Source organism: Pongo abelii, chromosome 6 (assembly GCF_028885655.2).
Source record: "Pongo abelii isolate AG06213 chromosome 6, NHGRI_mPonAbe1-v2.0_pri, whole genome shotgun sequence".
Classification (NCBI taxonomy): domain Eukaryota; kingdom Metazoa; phylum Chordata; class Mammalia; order Primates; family Hominidae; genus Pongo; species Pongo abelii.
In genome coordinates, this window is record NC_071991.2 from 128,781,364 (window position 1) to 128,800,125 (window position 18,762).

An 18,762-nucleotide genomic window follows, 5' to 3' on the forward strand; every position below is an offset into this window, starting at 1 on the left:
AAGAGGTTCTAGTTTTTATGACCCACCTTGAGGAAGAGGAATTCTGATTTGATGACTCACTTGTAGGGAGAATGAGGGAAGACAGGCAGGAGGGCAGAAGAAGGTGAGAAAGAACTTGGTTCTGAAGCTGTTCTGAGGCCTTCCAGTGTTCTTTAGTTCAAAGTACTTAGCATGCCAGAGTGTATTTTGTTCTGAGCCCCTGACAAGGTCTAATGTTAGTTTGATTTTTATTCCTCTGTATATAATAATCTGCTGTTTCCTTCTTTGGAAGCTTTTAGAATTTTTCTTTTCTTGGAGTTTTAACGTTTCATATTAAGGTGGAGATGTACATCTATATATCTATATGCCATCTTTTTTAAAAAAAAAAAAAAACATAGATATATGTGTGCACCATCTTTTTAAATTAAACATGCCTAGCTTGCAGTGGGCTCTTTCAAACAGGACACCCAGTTCAGGGAAACTTTTTTTATTTTTTCTTCTACATTATTTCTTCTTTCCTTCTGGTCTTTTTTTCAGATAATTTGACTTCGATGGATATATCCTCTGTGTCCTTTAACTTTTCCCTCATAATTTCTATCTTTTTGCTGTTTATTCTGGTGATTTATCAGTTTTATCTAGAGACCACTGACTTTGTTTCTAACTATGTCTGTAGTTTCATTCTGTCATTTGAATTTTTTGGTCATAGTTTCACTTTTTAGTATCTTTTCATAGTCCCTGCTCCTTTTTATGGCAGCTTATTCTTGTTTTGCACATGGAATATTCTCTTTAATCTCCTCAAGGATACTCATAGGGTTTTTTTTTTGCCCCAAGTTATGTTCTTTTCTGTGATTTGTCTTTTCCTGGTTGTTCTATTTGTTCATCTAGATCCCTCTCTTTTACACTGTTGATTTTTTTTCCTCATATGTCTACAATTCATGTCTAAACTTTAACATTTATGAATAAAGGACTGTATCAATTAAGAAAGGTAGTTAACAGCAGTTTCTTTTACAGTGTATAGGTCTCTTTTTCCAGTAGGTTTCTCTCATAAATGAGACACTGATCAAGGTCTTGTATAAGTGCACAGCACATACTGTCAACCAAGCTTTCTTATAGAATGCATAAGCTGAGAATAGGCACACAAGTTGGGAACATATATGATTAACAAAGTAAAGATTGGGAGTTACTTTAAGCTCTGCTCTCATTCTTATTTAGGCCTCTATGTCCTTATTAGAAGCTCTCCACAGAAGCCTTCCTCACAATCTACTTCTTCTCTTTGTATTCGATGACTTATTTGGAAGTTTTCCATCTTTTATCTCTGGTGAGTTACAGGCTCCGGTAATTATTGTAGGTGAAAACAGCCGTAGACAACATGTAAATGAATGGACATTGCCTGATTTGATGCTGAGCAGGCCAGATCAAGCCATAGTTTGCCAAGCCATGTTATAAAATTTTTAATTCAAAGGCTCACTATTAAGACAAAATAGAATAAAGAAATTTAAATGCAATAAATTTAGGCAGTTATACCCTTCACTTCTACCATTTACGAAAGTAATTCCAGTTCTTCACTGTTTTTATCTTCCAAAGTTATCTGAGGAACAGAGGTCAGAACCTGAGCACATCACTTCTGAAAATTTACCATGCCTTATTAAGAAAATACAGTTGTCCCTTGGCATCCTTGAGGGACTGGTTCCAGGACCTCCCTTGGATACCAAAATCCTCAGATGCTCAAGTCTGTAATATGGTGTAACCTACGCACATCCCCTCCTATACTTTAAGTCATTTCTAGGTTACTTATAATACCTGATACAATGTAAATAGTTGTTATAAGGAATAATGACAAGAAAAAAAGTCTGTATGTCTTCAATACAGATGCAACCATTTATGGGTTTTTTTTTTGTTTGGGGTTTTTTTTTTTTTTTAATACTTTAAATTTGTAGTGGTTCGAATCCTTGAACATAGAACCCAGGGATATGGAGGTTCGACTGTACCAGACTTTACATACACTAAAGACTGTGGCATGAGGGTGTAGGCTATTATTAAGATCAGGTTGATATATGTGTGTGTATAAATATAAATATTGTTTATGTATGTATACAAATTGTATGTTGTGTGTGTGTAATTTTATAATATAGTTACTGTGGAATGCATTTGGATAGTCTTTAAAATGTCTCAAATTTATTGAATAAGAATGTAAAAGGACGTGAATTTAAAGTAGACTAGGAAAAAATAAATACTGGATTATTTGATCCCACTAAAGTAGATAAAGAAGACCAAGATCAATATGGCTGACATCTCCTGCAATACATAGTATTCTAGGTTGACGTAAATATTTCACTTCAATCTGATATTTGTTTAGCTTTTTGAGCACATGATAATTGTTCATGGGTAAAAGAAATGTTAAAACAATGACATTGTTTTAGATCATGAGAATTATGACATAATAATCATGACAATTATTATGTTGTGAAGTAGCCAAGTTCATAATATGCACTTTATATATATGAAATTATATTTCAAACATTTTCAAATAAGAATAAGAAAATTTGGCATTTGCCATATCAGTGTTTTACAGATTATTGGATAATGCAGCGTGATCATCATTTATTTCATAGATTTCTTATAAAAATACAGCATTATTAACTTTGGGGAGTTTAAGCCACTCAAGAAAACAAAATGGCATATTATACCCCAGAATTTTTATTTATTTATTTATTTGCTTTAGAGACAGAGTCTTACTCTGTCACTCAGGCTGAAGTACAATGGCATGATAATAGCTCACTGCAATTTCTAACTCTGGGCTCAAGGGATCCTCCCACCTCAGCCTCCCAAATAGCTAGGACTACATGTGCACACCACCACACTTGGCTGATTTTTAGTTTTCATAGAGACAGGGTCTCACTGTGTTGCCCAGGCTGGTCTTGAGCTCATGGCCTCATATGATCCTCCCACCTTGGCCTCCCAAAGCACTGATATTACATGCACAAGCCACTGCACCTGGCCCAGAATATTAAATTTTGTTTTTGGAAGTTATTATATGTGATGAACAGATATTTTAAATGAGTCTGACCTTATTAAGCAACGCTGTGTTTTACCTTTTATCAAATTTTTTTTCCCAGGTCAAGATTTGAATATTTAATCTCTACTATCAAATTAGAACTGTCCCAGATAATAAATCAGTTAATTAAAGCATTATCCTTTCCTTCCTTATGTAAAAACGATTATATTGCATACCTCTTTCTGCTGCTTTTTTCCCTGTAGCTGGCAATTGACATTTCCTTTAGTCTTTCCACAAATTGTTTAGTAATTGTTATATTCCAGGCACTATTCTAGACACTGGGAACAAAATAGTGAACAAAACAGCCTCTTTCCTTGTGGAGCTCATAGAGTAAGGAGAAGGCAATATATAATTGTTTATTGTTTAATTAAAAAGTTATGTAGTGTGTTAGAAGTTAAGTATGTGGACACATAGAGCAGAATAAAGGTGTATTGATCTTTTCAAGAGAAACTAGTAGGGGCTGGTTGTGGTGGTTCATGCCTGTAATACCAGCACTTTGGGAGGATGAGGCAGGAATATTGCTTAAGGCCAGGAGTTTGAGACCAGCCTGGGCAACATAGCAAGACCTCATCTCTACAAAAAATAAAAAAATTAGCTGGGTGTGGTGGTGCATGCCTGTAGTCCCAGCTACTTGGGAGGCTGGGGCAGGAGGATCCTTTGAGCCCAGGAGTTCTAGGCTGCAGTGAGTCATGGTTGTGCCACAGTGCACTTCAGCTTGGGCAACAGAGTGAAATGCTGTCTCTTTAAAAAAAGAAAGAAAAGAAAGGAAGGAAGGAAGGAAATACTAATCTATCTAATGTGAATATTTTCATCTTATTTTTTTCTTTAATTTATAGTTCCAATGACAGGATTTACACAGAGAGCAACTATTGATCCAGAACTGAATGAAATACATGTCTTATCTGGACTCAGCAAAGATAAGGAAAAGAGGGAAGAGAATGTTAGAAATTCATTCTGGATTTATGACATTGTGAGGAATAGTTGGTAAGGAACTCTTGTCTCTGCTGCAATCCCAATGTAACAATTATTTGAGGTTGTTGGTTTATTCAAAAGAAGAGAGAAATGAGAGTATTATGTTAATTTGTGACATTGTATATTTAAAAGTCAGTATTGAAAAAAAATCAATGTCGGTACCTATGTATACAATGATGTTCAGTGAATGGATTTTACCTCTGTGTTTTTCAAGTAGTAGATGGTTCCTGGCCTGGGACTCAAGAGAATTGTATTTTAGTCTAGGTTCCGTTCTCAAGGAGGTGTGTGAACTTGAGAACAATGCTGTTTTTTTAATGTTCCCAGATCTTAGTTTTCATAAAATGAAGAGGCTTGACTATAGCAAGGAGGGGACGACAGTATTACTTAGCATTTCCAAACCATGACTTTTGTGTCATAGAGCATCCCACAGAACTGGTGCTGCACATTTTGCTTTGGGAAAACATGGATCCAGCTCTGACATTCTGTAATTGCTCCATAAGTGAATATTGTGCAGAACAGAAGCACTTCAGAGAACTTCTCCATTCATAATGGAGAGTATGCTCTGCAGCTAAGGAATTTATTATTTTCTAAATAGGACATTTATTTACAGTCAAATGACAGCAATGTATACTGTACATTTTTATTGTGCATACATAGACAAGATAGCATCTCTTTCAGTCTTTAGTTTGAGCTTTCATGTATGCTGTTTGTATTTCATAACAAAATGTAGGATATGTGAGCTATTTAATGGACGTCAAAAGAACTTTAGAACTCAGTTCTAACAAATTCAGATTGTTTTATGAATAACTAGAACTTTAAGATATGATGTGAACACATTCCTAAAATTTTTTGTTAGTAATTAGACGTGCAGTTAATTTGCTTGCTACAATTGTATTATCTTTGCTGCTAATTCTCTAGGGTAGAATGCCTTAAAAGCAATGTCTTGCAGGTCTTGTGTCTATAAGAATGATCAAGCTGCAAAGGATAATCCAACTAAAAGTCTTCAGGAAGAAGAACCATGTCCAAGGTTTGCCCATCAGCTTGTATACGATGAGCTACACAAGGTATCCTAACTACATTGACCTGTAAACTTTCCATGGCTTACTGTCTGAAACAATCCCTAAATATATCTTTCTGATTGTTTTAAATTGGATTTGAGTAAAAAGTTAAAATACATAGTAGACATTCAATAGAATAACAAACACCCAATATCACTTCTCCCTAAAATTCCTTAAGAGAATAGCATTTTTACGTAGTCTGTAATTCTTGATACTTTTCCTTTTTTGAAAATAGTCAGTGGCAGCTTCTTAGCTGTATAGATCTAGATACATGACATAGCCTATTGTTTCTGCAATGTGAATATCCAAGTAAAATATGTACAACTGTCAGCATTTAGGTACCTTGTTCCGTGATATAACATGGTTTTTGGTTTTAGATTTTCCTATTGTGTAAGAAGTCTTTTTATCTTAATTTTCCTGATATACTAGTGATACCTCTTTTAAATCAGCCTTGTGAAATGGTCCTGTGTTGTGAATTTTTAGTGTCATAGTGTTGAGAGTTCTTTCTTTATTTCTCTCTTAAACTTAACCATGTACTTAAGTGATTGGACTTAGATTACATAGTAAATTACTGACAGAGACCAATTTTTCTGTTAAGCCATGGATGATTATTTAAATTCTATGCAATATACTTTGAGACCTTTAGGTAAAAGATAACATGGGAGTGAGTAAACACCAATGAATATAAATGTTTTTAAAATTTTAGGAAATATTTAAATTTAAATTTAATAAATGTATACACTAATTGTAATTAAAATACTTAAATATTTAAATGCTTTTGTATATGTACAGAAAAACATTCAAGTGCAATAAATTTAGGCAGTTATACCTCTCACTTCTACCACTTATGAAAGTGATTGCGTTTCTTCACTGTTTTATCTTCCAAAGTTATCTGAGGAACAGATAACTGATTAATGTAATAGTGAAATCATTATAAATTCCTTTTGCATTTCATTTTTGGTATTGAATTATGGAATAATGTTTTTAATGTTATTTCACAAATTATATGTGCCATTTAATATTTGGCATTTCAGTTAAAGCAAAATTAAGATGTTAAAAATTTTTTTTTTTTTTTTTTTTTTGAGACAGAGTCTTGCTCTGTTGCCTAGGCTGGAGTACAGTGGCGTGATCTCCACTCGCTGCAAGCTCCACCCCCCGGGTTCACATTATTCTCCTGCCTCAGCCTCCCAAGTAGCTGGGACTACAGGTGCCCGCCACCACACCCGGCTAAGTTTTTTGTATTTTTAGTAGAGACGGGGTTTCACAGTGTTCACCAGGATGGTCTCAATCTCCTGACCTCATGATCGCCCGCCTTGGCCTCCCAAAGTGCTGGGATTACAGGCGTGAGCCACCGTGCCTGGCCTAAAATTTTTTAAAGTTTCTAGTTGACCTGTTGACTTGACTGTTAACTTTTAGTGATTCAGCATTTATGTCAGAATTTTTAAGATATTTGTTATATGATCAATATTTTGATTAATTTTATCCCCATTATTTGTTGTCCTCAGCAAATAATACTTTGGATTAACTTCTTCCTATCATTGTTTTTGTTTCATGCCTTCCACTGTCATTGTAGTTATGTTAATATAACTCATTTTAGCATACATGCAGTTTTTTAAAGTAGCCATGGTGCTTTAAAGTAAAATAGAAACGAGAAAGATCAAGAGAAGCTTTTGGTAAAAATGCAGTGTAATTTTTAATTTTTTTATTTGAATGGGCTCAGGAAGTTAACCTGTTATGCACTGCTACTAGAATATCTTGGGTATGCATGCATTTTTAAAAATCTGGCTTATTTTGCTTATTATAGGTTCATTACTTATTTGGTGGGAATCCAGGAAAATCTTGTTCTCCAAAGATGAGATTAGATGACTTCTGGTCACTGAAGTTGTGTAGACCTTCAAAAGATTATTTACTGAGGCATTGCAAGTACCTCATAAGAAAACACAGGTATGAAAGTAATTCACTGAAAACATTTAATTAACATTATCAGCTATTGTTGGTTTTACTTAGCTTTGGAGATAGAACTTTCTCTTGGCAAATTTAATAATGAGACAGTGTAAATACTATGAAGATCATGAATTTTGTAAATGCCTTGTTATTCCACTTATTTTTGCTTTCATTTTTCAAAGGAAGATACAAAATACAGATATTGATGCTAAAAATTTATAAATACGGAACAAGTGAAATTTTGCAACTGTTAAAAAAATGGAAAATAATTTCTGTGAAGGTGACATGCCTACATTGAAGTAACTAAAAGCTAACTACAAATTAGATCAGTTCTAGCTTAATGACACATGCCTGAGCTTTTGATAACTCTCTTAACAGTGAATGTAGTGGTATAGTTGACTATACTATATCTTCCTAATTTGATGTTTCACAATACAATTTCAAAGCTTGTAGTTTTATGTCACCTTTATTATTAAATTGCAAAATCATTTAATCAAACATTTTCATATATATACATATACATTCACACACACACACACACACACACACACACACACACGCACGCACCCTGAGTCATGTTTGCTTTTTAGCCTAGAAGTCAATAAACTACTAAAAAATGCAGAAAAGGGTTTCTCTCCTTTTGGTTGCTGTAGTGTTATATGGTAATAAAAATTTGCTTTAGGGCCAGGTGCAGTAGCTCATGCTTATAATCCCAGCACTTTGGGAGGCAGAGGTAAGAGGATTGCCTGAGGCCAGGATTTCAAGACCAGACCGTCAATTACTTTATGCTAGACCCTGTATATTATTCTGTGACAGAGCCAGGATTTGAGCCTGAGCATTCTGACTCCAGAGCTCACCGCTTAACCGTCATATATACATACGTATCAATGAAGAAAATGAACAAAAATCTGCCCTCAAGTGTCCATTCTTAAGAAGGGAGACTAACAATAAACATAATAAGGAATTTATATTACATGTTAGATGGTAAATACTATGAAAAGAAACAGATTGAGTTATTGTTTGTACAGGTGAGGGGGGTGGGAATATAGTTTTAAATGAGAATATCAGGATAGACTGCACAGTGAAGATGGCATTTGAATAGAAACTTAAGGGACAAAAGGGACTGAATCATATAGCTGTCTGGTGGGGTGGGGAGTGTTCTAGACAGGTAATAGTCAAGGCTCTGAAGTTAAAAAGATGCCTGAATAATTTGAGGAGTGAATTGAGAAGAAGTGTGGTGGAAGTAGAATGAGTGAGATGATTGTGGTAGGAAATGAGGTTGAAGGGACTAGGAAAGGGACAGCTTGTAAAGGGCCTTCAGCTTTTACTCTTAGGGGAGGTCGAAAGATTTTAAGTAGAGGAGTAACACATTCAGGCTTGTATTTTATAAAAATCATTCTGTATGTTCTTCCAGAAGAACTGGGTAAAACTCGTGGCTGCTTTCCCTTAGGTGGGGAATTCTTCAGAAACAACAGGTTTATGTGTTGGAAAAGATTAGTTCAGTTTGGGGTACTTTAGGTTTGAGAAGTCTGTGAGACATGCAGGCGGAGACCATCTGAACATTTGGTGAAAAGACTTGTCCTGACATTACAGTTGTGAGTCATGGGGAGAAGGAGCTTGCTCAGGGTGAGCAAGAAGGGTGAAGGGTTGCTGAGTATTCTCTGAGGACCACCACCATTTGAGGGACAGGCAGAGGAAGAGACACTCCACAAGAGATCAGGAAGGCATCTTAACATTCTGGATAAACTTTGAAGATTGTGCCAACAGAATTTCTTGATGGATTTGATATGGGTATGAGAGAAAGAAAGCAGTCGAGGATGACTCTTAGGGCATCTTGAAAATCTTGTCAACTACTAATTCAAACTGACAATAAAAGGCTTATTTTAGACCTTTTTCTCTACCAAGCTGTTAGATAAATTCAAGAATTTGAGGGACATCACTACATTATAGACAGAATAGAAGAAGTTTGTGTCTATGAATTGGGTAGAACACAAAAATTGCCTTTTTAATTCAAATGTTATGCAGATTTATTTTTTTATAATACGGGAGCTTGTACTACACTGTTAGACTGGCTTATTTTTGTTTTGTTCGTAATGGAAAATAATTATTCTGTTTAGTTAGAATATAAATTTAGGAGGGAAAGAAGTATATTGTGTGCCAAGGAAGTACCTCCTTGTTTCTTACTGATGTCACTTGATATAATAAATAAAATACCACTATGATTTTTTCATACGACGTTCAGGTTTCCAAACTTGATGATTTGAGGGTAGAAATGGGCAAAAAAAAATTATTATAGGATTAATTTCTGTTAATTTAGGAACAGGGCAGAACTGTTGATTAAAATACAATTCTAGGCTGCAGACACAAGTCTGTGATAAGTTCTTGCTGGCCAAAAATAGCTTAGAAAATGAAGATGGAAAACATAACTTTCAGGACACTGATCTCTTTACTGGATATAGGATTGTGGGTGTGTGTTGGTTAGGTTATTTCAGGTTGTAAAGGATAATGACATGCTTTGGATACCTCAGCTGAAAAAGATTTATTATTAGATTATTCAGGGAATTAAGGCACCTTCTCAGCATTTGAATGGTGAAACTGGATGGAGAATTGTTTAGGATACTGGAACAATTCTAGTAGCCAGGTGCTACTGTAGCTTTTCCTTGTACCTCTGTCTGCTTCTTTCTCCATCTGCTTGTCCTGTTCCACTGACTACTGCTGACTTTCTGCCAACCTTGTGGCCTAGATAGATAGATAGATAGATAGATTAGATAGATTAGATAGATGCATAGATAGATAGGTAGATAGAGGCATAGAATGATAGATGGATGGATGGATGGATGGACGGACGGATGGACGGACAGACAGAATCTGCCATCTCATGGCTTCTGTTTACTGCCTTCTCTATTTCTGTCTGCTCTTTACATGTCCTTATATGTCTCATATTCAGATTATCCAAGAGAAAGAATCTTCTTAGAAAGCATTTCCTGGGGAGAGTGTCCCTATTAGGAAGAATTCTGCCAAACTACTTTATAAACTGCTAATCAAAGCGTGGGTGCCAAAACCTTGGTCTAATCTAATCTGTTGTGGACAAGATGGTAGAGTAACATAGTCTTTACCTAAAGGACTCTCATCTGAAGGCTGTAAGCCTGGCTGTCACTCTTAGGGTACTGCCTGGTACAAGAGAGCTGTAATATTTTGCTGGTCTTTGTCCCTGTGTGAAGTACAGATACCCTGTCACCAAGGATGCCATCAACCTGAACACCATCGTGAAAGGCTCTTCATCGTCTTTCCTACTCAAAGAAAATTCATCTTTTCCGTGTCTGTATATTTTGAAAAGTATACCAACTTATTAGAAATAAACCTGTATGTAATTATGGTATAACAGAGACGTTATCTTTTTCAAATAGATATATAGATATAGATAGTTACAGATTTTTGTTGTTGTTGTTTAGGAGAACTCATCCAGATTCATTCTCTGCACCTCAGTTGTGCTTTTTTTTTTTTTTTTTTTTTTTTTTGGAGACAGGATCTCACTCTGTCATCCAGGCTGGAGTGTAGTGGTACGATCATGGCTCACTATACCCTTGACCTCCCAGGATCAAGCAGTCCTCCCACCTTAGATTCTCAAGTAGCTGGGACTGTAGGCACGTGCCACCACACCTGGCTAATTTTTGTAGAGATGGGGTTTTGCCATGTTGGCCAAGCTGGTTTCAAACTCCTGGGCTCAAGCAGTCCACCCACTTTGACTTCCCAAAGTGTTGGGATTACAGGCATGAGCCACAACACCCTGTTTTTTTGTTTTTTGTGTGTGATAAACGATGATAAAATAGATTATCATCATAGCATTATTGTGAGGATAGATGAAGTGATACATGTAAAATACTTGATACAATGTCTAGCATATTACAAATGCTTGATAAGTGGTTGCTGCAGTTTTTTTTACTGACTGAGACATGGACATAATCTCATTAAAAGTAATCAGTGTTAATGATATTCATTTAAAGATACCCTGCTTATTTCAGTTTCCAAGGTATCTGTTAAGCATCTCCATTAGAAAATACACAAATCTAAGAAAGTGTTTTTATTTTTATGTCTACTTGTTTTGGATGAAACACATTGGGATTTTCTAAAGTTCTGTTTTATAAAATACGTAGTATATTCACTTTGTTTGGTAGTTGGTTTAGTGCTACCTTGTAGTTTTAAGAGAAGATAGGAAATGCTCCTACCCAGTCGCTAGCACCACAGCTGTCTGCGACCACCTGGCATTACCATTACATTTTCAAGAACTCCACAACTACACTATCTACATGGCAGTATTGTTACTTCTGTATTCCTGAACTGACATTTTCTAGATATCCAGAACAACTCCTCATACGCAGTGTAACAGTGTATTTTATTCCAGGTCTGAAAGACATTTCTGATATTTTCTCATAACTCCAGATAATTATCCTTGTTTACATTTTCTAGGTTTGAAGAAAAGGCCCAAATGGATCCCCTTAGTGCTCTGAAATATTTACAAAACGATCTTTATATAACTGTGGATCATTCAGACCCAGAAGAGACAAAAGAGGTAAAGAAAGGTGGTAATAAATTTCAGAAATTAAGTATTTTTAAATGTCTTCCTAACTTATATTTAATGATTTTGCTCTTGAGTATGTAAAGGAAAATGAAGAAAATATGATGACATCAGTAATCTCTAAAATGTCACAGAGCAGGTGAAATAAAAATTGAATAGGCATGTTTTCATGTGATAAGATTCAAGTCACCAAAAACCCTTGGTCCATTCAGAAAAGGATTATCAGGTATAAAGTTTTAACTTAGTTTTGTGTTTCGGAAAGCAAATAGAAATTTTTACTTTGTCCATAGTCTCATGATTATTTTACTTAAGGATTACATAGTGGTTCAATATAAACTTTTCTGTGGATAGTTAAGATCCCCCAAGAGAGGAAAGAAAACTCCCCTGTTGCTTAGGGAGAAAATGAAGAGAGGTTGGTGGGAGTTGGAATCCTTGGTGCCTTAATATTTAGTTATGTGAATGTTGTAGCAGTATTGTTTGTCTATAGGCTACTGATTTCATTCATCACTAGTTGCTAAGATGGAGAAATCAGTTAGCCAATCATTACTTTTCAGTTTTTTGTTACATAACATTGTGATAGAAATAGCTGTTTCTGAAGATTTCATATGCTTAAGGACATGTTTGCTTATCCATGGTGTGTGAAAATACCTGCAATGATTTTTGTGTTTTTGTCATTTTTTCCTTTTGCCAGCCATCCTTGTTCATCTAGCAATATCTGAACTGCAGTGCATTTGCCTTCCACTCACAGAATTTGTGCTGATTATATGTAGTTCTGACCCTTAGGTCTCTGTCCATGTTAGCTGCTGCCTTGCTTTGGCTTTGTGATAGCAGTATCAAGCTGTGCCCGGCATGCTTGAGCATTGACACAGGTGTCAGATTTAATGTTGAATCACTTTCAGGCTCCAGGTTCATTGTACTTTCAAGCAATAGAGGCTGCGTGTCTTCAGCACCATAACAAAGCGATACTCTTTCACAGTTTCGTACTATAAAATTAAGTCGTAAGTCTCTCAATATTGATTACAGCCCTTCACTAGGTAGAGAATCTGCAGGACATGCTTCAGAACCCCCATGAAGGGGGACAGTTAATTGTCTTTCTTTGAGTTTTCAGTCAATTCATGATACTGTGCAAATAGGAGAAATAATTATAGTTTTGCCAAGTGGCAGAATATGTTTGATTTAATCTTTTATGACTTATAACTGTACTTAGTTGTGAAGAGTCCATTAATGTTAATTTTGTTATGCCATGCATTTGAGAGTTATGCATAGATTTCCTTGTATTTTCTCCATATTCTATGTAAAATAGCTGTAACTGGGAACAATCATTTTTTCCTTATTTTTTGGAGCCAAAACAATATTTCAAAGTAAATAATTTCAGCTGTGTGAGATGCAAGTAGGCCAAAGAAAACAAGACAGTTTGTTCTTAAAGTTAAACTAATAGGGAAAAAAAACAGGACAGGGAGGTATCTCAAGTTCATTTGAGCCATTTTTAAAATTTTGGTAGCTGGTTTCTGTTTTTCTTCTTTTTAAAATAGTAACAACTTAGGATTTTGTGTGCCACCAGCTTCCATTCCATTTCATAAAAGCTTAATCTAGCAAGAATTGGTGAGCCTTAGTAGAAGTTAGAAAGAAATGGTGAAGTGTGTGTGTGTGTGTGTGTGTGTGTGTGTGTGTGTGTGTGTGTGTGTGTGTGTGTGTGTGTGTGTGTGTGTGTGTGTGTGTGTGTGTGTGTGTGTGTGTGTGTGTGTGTGTGTGTGTGTGTGTGTGTGTGTATTGGCATCAGAATCACCTCAGACACTTTTTAAAACAATGTCCTTGGCTGGGCGCAGTGGCTCACCCCTGTAATCCCAGCACTTTGGGAGGCCAAGGAGGGCGGATCACGAGGTCAGGAGATCAAGACCATCCTGGCTAATGCGATGAAACCCCGTCTCTACTAAAAATTCAAAAAAATTAGCCGGGCGTGGTAGTGGGCTCCTGTAGTCCCAGCTACTGGGGAGGCTGAGGTAGGAGAATTGCGTGAACCCGGGAGGCGGAGCTTGCAGTGAGCTGAGATCGTGCCACTGCACTCCAGCCTGGGCATCAGAGCAAGATTCCATCTCAAAAAAAAAAAAAAAGAAAAAAAAAAATGCCCTCACCCTAAGATTCTCCTCTGTCTGCTCTTAAAGAACAGAAAATAGAAAACATTCCTGACATTGAGAATTACTGGTCCGTAGTATTATTATTTTGTTTTAAAATGTGTGAACATATTTAACTTTTAAAACGTTTTATATCCAACAGTCTGTTTGAGGGGAAGAAATCCTCTGGTAACAGTTCACATGTATACTCACGATATTTGTCAGTGAGACATGTAGATCTCATTGTAGGAAATCATTCCACTCATTGAGAAGGGCGTTACTGTTCTTCATTTTCTATAGTAACTTGTTTTTGTTCTGTTTATATGTTTTACAGACATTTAATGTTATTAAATGACTTTCTCATTTAAGTCTCAAAACACGAGAAGTGTTTTTTAGATTTTTTTTTTCACAGCTGTTATGATCATCATCATTGTGCCTGTTGTCAGGACATTGACAGCTGACTATCAACTATATAACAAAAAAATGTTACTGGCTTCCTCCAGTCTTCAGAACATGGGTTCTGAATTGGTGATGAACTTACAATAAATCTTATAAAAAACGATATTTTTTTCTAGAAAAGGCATGAGAAAAGGATGCCTAATCAATTATACCACTTTCAGAGAAGACTTCTATAATAGAGAAGGAATGAGAATAAGTTTTCAGCTACAATAACACATTTTATATTCATTACACTTCTGCGGAGTTTCCAGAGTACTGGTGTCATTCATTTAACAGATGTGTGTCGATTCCCCATAATAGGTCAGGCATTCTAGGCAGAGGAACTATATCAGCAAACCAAACAAGATCGCTGCCTAGGAGGTACTTACATCTTAGTGGAGAAAGACAATAAACATTAAAGAAGCAAATTATATAGTACATTAGAATTGAATAAGTACTGGGCCGGGCACAGTGGTTCACGCCTGTAATCCCAGCACTTCAGGAGGCTGAGGTGGGTGGATCACCTGAGGTCAGGAGTTCAAGACCAGCCTGGCCAACATGGTAAAACTCCGTCTCTACTAAAAATACAAAAAATTGGCCGGGCATGGTGGGAGGTGTCTGTAATCCCAGCTAATCGGGAGGTTGAGGCAGGAGAATCGCTTGAACCCGGGAGGTGGAGGTTGCAGTGAGCTGAGACTGTGCCACAGCACTCTAGCCTGGGCAACAAGGAGTTACTATAGCTCAGCCCAAAGTAATAGTAGAGCAGTGAGAAGTAAATAGAGCAGATTCTTAATATATTTTAAAGATAGAACCAACAGAATTTTATGATAGATTAGATCTAGTGTTTGAAAGAAACGACTCAAAGGTTTTGGCCTGAAAAACTGGAAAGATGGAGTTACTATCAACTGAAGTGAGAAAGTTCTGTGGGGAGCTGGTTTGTGGGGACTCCTGACTGGCATTCAGGAGTTTAAATTTGGAAATGTTCAGTTTGAGATATCTATGAGACAGCCAACTGAAGATGTTGAGGTGACTGTTGGATATTTGAATCCAGAGTTTGGGAAAGAGGTCTGTAATATCCCTTGGTATGTGTTAAAATCCTTCAGCCAGTACATACAGTTCACGTATTTAATCAGATTGTTAAGATAATAGTTTTCTCCTCATCCTGTATGTAGAGCCAAAACAATTTATTTTTCACCTTAGGAGTTAGAAAAGAGGAGCAAATTCAACCCCAAATAAGTAGAAAATAAGAAATTCATGAAATAGGAAACAAACAATAGAGAGATTTTAAAAGTGAAAAGTTGGCCTTTTGAAAAGGTAAATAAATTGATAAACCCCAAGCAAGACTTACCAAGTGTATTAGCCTGTTCTCACACTGTTGTAAAGAACTACCTGAGACTGGGTAATTTATGAAGAAAAGAGGTTTAATTGACTCACAGGCCCACAGGCTTAACAGGAAGCATTACTGGGAGTCCTCAGTAAACTTACAATCATGGCAGAAGGTGAAGGGGAAGCAAGCACCTTTTTCACATGATGGTGGGAGAGAGAGTGACCATGAGGGGGGAAGTGCCACACATGTTTAAACCATCAGATCTCATGAGAACTCACTATCACAAGAACAGCAAGGGGGAAACTGGCCCCTGTGATCCAATGGTCCCCCACCAAACCCCTCCCCCAATTCAACATGAGATTTGGGCAGGGATGCAAATCCAAACCATATCACCAAGAAAAAAAGTGAAAACGTAAATTATCAACATTACAAATGAAAAGGGGGCATCAGTTTAGACCCTACATATATTAAAAGTACAGTGGGTATGGAAAACTTCATTGACAAATTCAGCAACTTGATGAAATTGACAAATACTTTAAAAGACACAGTTGACCAAAACTGACACGAGAAGAAATAGAAAATCTTAAGGAACTCCATATCTACTACAGAGATTGAATTTGTAATAAAAAATTTTCTAACAAAAAAAACTCTAGGCCCATAATAGCAGTAAATTTTATCAACCATTTAAAGAAAGAAAAAAAAATACAATTTTACATAGACTCTCAGAAATTAGAGGAAGGCAATACTTCTTAAATCCTTTTATAAGCCAGGTTAACTTTGATATAAAATCCCAACAGAAGCTGGGCGTGGTGGCTCATGCTTGTAATCCCAGCATTTTGGGAGGCTGAGGGGTGAATCGCCTGAGCCGATGAGTTTGAGACCAGCTTAGGCAACATGGGAAAAACCTGTTTCTACAAAAACATGCAAAAAATTAGCTGGGTGTGGTGGTGCATGCCTGTAGTCCCAGCTCCTCTGGAGGCTGAGGTGGGAGGATCACCTGAGTTCAGGGAGGCTGAGGCTACAGTGAGCTGTGATCATACCGCTGCACGCTGAACCTTGGTGACAGAGTGGGATCCTATCTCAGAATAAATTAGAATAAAATAAAATCCCAAGAGAGATGTTACAAGCAAAGAAAATCATGGACCAATATTTTTCATGAACATAAATGTAAAATTCTTAGGAAAATTTTTGTTAATTAGGAATATATTAAAAGGTTAGTGTACTATGACTAAGTGGTGGTTTATTCTAGGAATATATGGCTAGTTTAACATTTGAAAAAAAATTCAGTGTAATTCACCATGTTAACAGAGTGAAGGAGGAAAACCATAGATCATCTTAGTAAGTGAAGAAAAGCATCTAACAAAATTCAGACTCATTCATAATAAAAACTCTTAGCAAACTAGGAATAAAAAGAAACTTCTTGAATCTAAATTCCTAAAGGACACCTGTGAAAAACATACAGCTAGGACTATTCTTAATTGTTAAACATTAAACCCTTTTCCCTAAGATTGTGACAAGGAAATAATGTATATTATCAGCCCCTCTATTCAACATTCTACCAGAATTACACTAGCTAGTGTAATAAAGAAAAAGCCATAAAAAACATATAGATTGGATAGGAGAAAGTAAATTTGTTTGCATTTGTAGGTAACATGATTATGTACATTCAAAACCCCATGGTGTCTACAAAACAATATACTAGGACAAGTGAATTTAGCAAGATTACAAAAATACAAGGTCAATACCAAAAAAAAAGCAATTATTAGCAATTTTTATACTAGCAGTGAACAATTAGAAAATGAAAAGCATAGTTTATATTAGTATCAGAAATATCCAGTGGGTAGAATGAGTCTGTTGTAAGAAATTAAAGAAGACCTTGATAAATGGAGAGATATATTTATGGATTGAAACACTAAAAATTGTTTAAAGCTGCCCATTTTCCCCAAATTGGCCTTTATTTTAATGCAGTGTAAGTTTGGTCTTTGTTGTTGTTGTCATTGAGGAAATAGACAAACTACTGTAAAATTTACATGGAAATGCAAAGGTTTTAGACGAGCCAAAACAATTTTGAAAAAAAAAAATTGGAAGCTTTATACTGTCTGATTTCAGGACTCTGTATAAAGCTACAATAATCAAGACAGTGTGGTACTGGCTTAAGGATAGACAAATGGATCAGTACCACAGAATAGAGTCCAGAAGTAGACCCATACATATGTGGTCACTTGTTTTTTGACTGGGGTACCAAGTCCAACGGGGAAAAGAAAGTTTTTAACAAATGATACTGAATAACTGGGTATCTCAAACCTTTCTCACTGTTTACTGAAACATTAATTTAAGATTGATTACAGGTCTAAATATAAAATCCAGAAGAATAAGGCTTTGAGAAGAAAACATAGCAGATTATCTTCACAACATTGGGATAGGTAAAGATTTCTTGGACATGAACTAAAGGCAGTAATCATCGAAGAAAAATCTTGATAAATTGGACTTCAAAAAAGTTAAAATTTCTACTCATTAAAAGACTTTTAAAAACATAAATAGACATTGCCAGGTTCAGTGGCTCATACCAGTAATCCCAGCATTTTAGGAGGCCTAGGAGGAAGGATTGCTTGATACCAGGAGTTTGAGACCAGCCTGGGCAACATGTGAGACCTCGTCTCTACCAAAAAAAAAAAAAAAAAAAAAAAAATGAAAAAATGAGGCAGGAGGATTGCTTGAGTCCAAGAAGTTGAGGCTGCAGTGAGCCATGATCACACCACTGCACTCCCACCTGGGTGACAGAGCGAGACCCTGCCTCAAAAAATAAATAAATAGATAAGCCACATACTAAACAATCTTTGCAGTAGATATGTCTGACAGAGGACTGATACCCAGAATATATAAAGAACTTCTATACATTTTAAAATTTTTCTTTTTATCCCCCCTTTTCATAACTCTTGCTTAGATAAATACCTATGGAATATTTGTACAATTTCTGATCTTCAAAGGACCATTAATCAGGGCTTACAAATGTTGGCATGATTTAATATCTGAAATATTAAAGGCTGCAAACATAGATGTGAAATATATCCTGAGGACTTGGTGATATTAACTGCTCAAGTCTTGGGAAGTGCCAAGTAACTCCATTGAGGAGTTTGTCTGCTCTAATTCATTCCTTTAACTTGCCTCTTTTCCTGCATTCTCATTCAAGATAAATATAAATAGTTCCCCAGATTTTTTATTTTGTGCCTATTTGTTAAATTGCTAATGTTGCAATAGTTTTGTCTTACTCTGTTTCTTCGTTGTTCAATTACATTGTCTGT

The 18,762-nt window shown here is 36.0% G+C and overlaps 1 protein-coding gene across 4 annotated transcripts in view; it reads left to right on the plus strand.

Annotated features, from left to right (window-relative positions):
- Nucleotides 1-18,762, plus strand: part of MKLN1 (muskelin 1) — a 382,321-nt gene that overhangs the window by 353,603 nt on the left and 9,956 nt on the right. For all 4 annotated transcript variants that reach the window (XM_024249293.3, NM_001132120.1, XM_054558895.2 and 1 more), the window contains 4 exon segments: nt 3,871-4,018; nt 4,956-5,070; nt 6,869-7,008; nt 11,476-11,578. In XM_024249293.3, coding sequence (XP_024105061.1) covers nt 3,871-4,018; nt 4,956-5,070; nt 6,869-7,008; nt 11,476-11,578 — 506 coding nt within the window.